The sequence below is a fragment of the Diorhabda sublineata genome, chromosome 2, assembly GCF_026230105.1.
Source record: "Diorhabda sublineata isolate icDioSubl1.1 chromosome 2, icDioSubl1.1, whole genome shotgun sequence".
In the NCBI taxonomy this organism is placed as follows: Eukaryota; Metazoa; Arthropoda; class Insecta; order Coleoptera; family Chrysomelidae; genus Diorhabda; species Diorhabda sublineata.
In genome coordinates, this window is record NC_079475.1 from 34,541,159 (window position 1) to 34,543,200 (window position 2,042).

General features: G+C 37.2%; 1 protein-coding gene across 1 annotated transcript; it reads right to left on the reverse strand.

Moving 5' to 3' along the window:
- Positions 1–1,167: 1,167 nt before the first annotated feature.
- LOC130440646 (uncharacterized) lies at positions 1,168–1,689 on the reverse strand. The gene has a single exon (XM_056773905.1). It carries the CDS (start codon positions 1,687–1,689, stop codon positions 1,168–1,170), a length of 522 nt encoding a protein of 173 aa, XP_056629883.1.
- Positions 1,690–2,042: the final 353 nt, after the last annotated feature.

The window sequence follows — 2,042 nt, forward strand, 5'->3', positions numbered from 1 at the left end:
TTTTTGTCTTAACGAGTTTACCGTTCTTGTCTCAACCATTCAGTCAAGTCCCCATTCATACGTCTCTATCAATCCAATGTATGTTTCTCATCTTAGAATTTGCCGTCCTCTATTTTTTTTTCTCTGTAGACTTCAATCACAGTAGTCATTTTGGCCAAAACTTTAGTTATTGAGAGAAAGGAAACTTGCCCTGAAATAAGTCTTAATGACCAGAAGCAAATGACGTTAGATACCTTGTATTACATCTAGATCGAAGGCTTACGTGTTATAAATACATATGGACCAACATAAAACACCTCGGCTCAAAACTCTGCGACATCTATTGGTTTATTGGAATGTAATGTAAACTAAGTCTAAGTAATCAACTCCTACTTTACAAAGTGATCATAAAGCCAATTTGGTGCTATGAAATACAGTTATGGGGCACTGCCTGTAACTCCAATATCGATAAACTGAATAAATTTCAATCCAAACTATTAAGACAGATTGTTACTACCTCTTGGTCTGTGTCTAACAATGTTATACGTAGGGACCTACAGTCAAAGAAAAGATCATCAAATACTGCGCAACTTATGTAAGCAAGCTGACTGGCCATCTGGTGGTTAATCTACTGTATAATAGTTAATAATAATATAGACTAAGCCGTGGAGAAAGAATTGATCAGTTCATAGATTCAAGTAAATGTCAAAGCAGATAAAAATCTTGTAAATAAGATGCCAGATCTCTAGCTTATACTATAATTTTAAAGGAATAGTTACCAATGGATTACTGACTCACATGTTTTAATGTTAATTGGTCTAGCAAATTGCAAAGCCTGATAGGTTGAAAAAATAAAAATAAATAGTATATACGTACAAAAATGGATTTAGTTATCTTTTTTTTTTAAATTAAACGACTTATCGCACTTCCATAGCAAATAGTTTTGCTGGGAAACTTTCACCTCCACTGCGGGTTCCTGCGTCGCGGTGGGGCTCGGACGGATTGTATGTCCTCTGTTAGTCGCTTTCATCTGAACTCCGCTCATTAGTCATTATGGCACCATTAACAAATATTTCTTCATAGTGATGAGCTGCCTTTCTTGTGATTCCTTCTTTTCTGTTTTGATCCCTACGTCTCCCTTCCCCTGCTGCATGCAGGGATGAGGGGTTCGGGTCAATCTATTATCTTCTAATGTTGCTGTGTGTTTGGACCTCTTTGTCTATTGTCCTGTTCCTTTCTTTTTAGAATTTTTTCCACCATACTCTCAACAGCTTCCCATTTAAAATCTGCTTCCATCATAATCTGCACTATATTTTCTGGTCGTAACTCAGCTCTTACTGTTATTTCTGACAAGTTTCTAATATCCGCCCACGCAGGACATCTGAAAATTGTGTGCTCTGCATTATCTATCTCCGAGCTACAGTATAGGCAGATGTCATTTTCAGCTTTACCTATTCTCCTAACATAACTTTGGAAGGAGCCATGGGCTGTCATTGTTTGGGTCAAATAGTATCCAATTTCACCACAGGATCTCTCATACCACGGCGTAATATCTGGTAGCAGTTTGTGAAGCCACACGTCCTTGTCGCTGGCTACTGTGTTATATTTGTTAATCTCTAGAACACTTCCCCAGATTGGAGCTGCGTATAATAGTATAGATTCCGCCACGCACCCCAGAATCCTCCTTTTTGCTTCACATGGGCCTCCCATATTAAGCATTAGACGACTGAGAGCAGAAACTGTAACGTTCGCCTTGTTACTCACATATCTGAGGTGTTCAGTGAATTCAGGATTTCGTTATCTATATTAGTGGAAGAATTATTTGCTTATAATGCTGTTTTCGTTCTTTCCTAAAATTAGAAAGCTTGTACAGTAACAAGTCTTTAAGTAAAATAAAATCAAAAGTTTTCTACCTTGTGAACGTATATAACCAATAACAATATATAGATATTTACTCGAACTAAACAGCAGGGCTCACTGTGGGGATTTCTTTAAAAGATTAAATATTCTAACTCTTCCTTCCTTATTCATCTTTGAATCCGTTTACCTAATTCGCAAGCACG

Bases quoted from the DNA above. Each gene is read 5' to 3' on its own strand.
- LOC130440646 (XM_056773905.1), bottom strand. From the start codon at position 1,689: ATGGGAGGCCCATGTGAAGCAAAAAGGAGGATTCTGGGGTGCGTGGCG.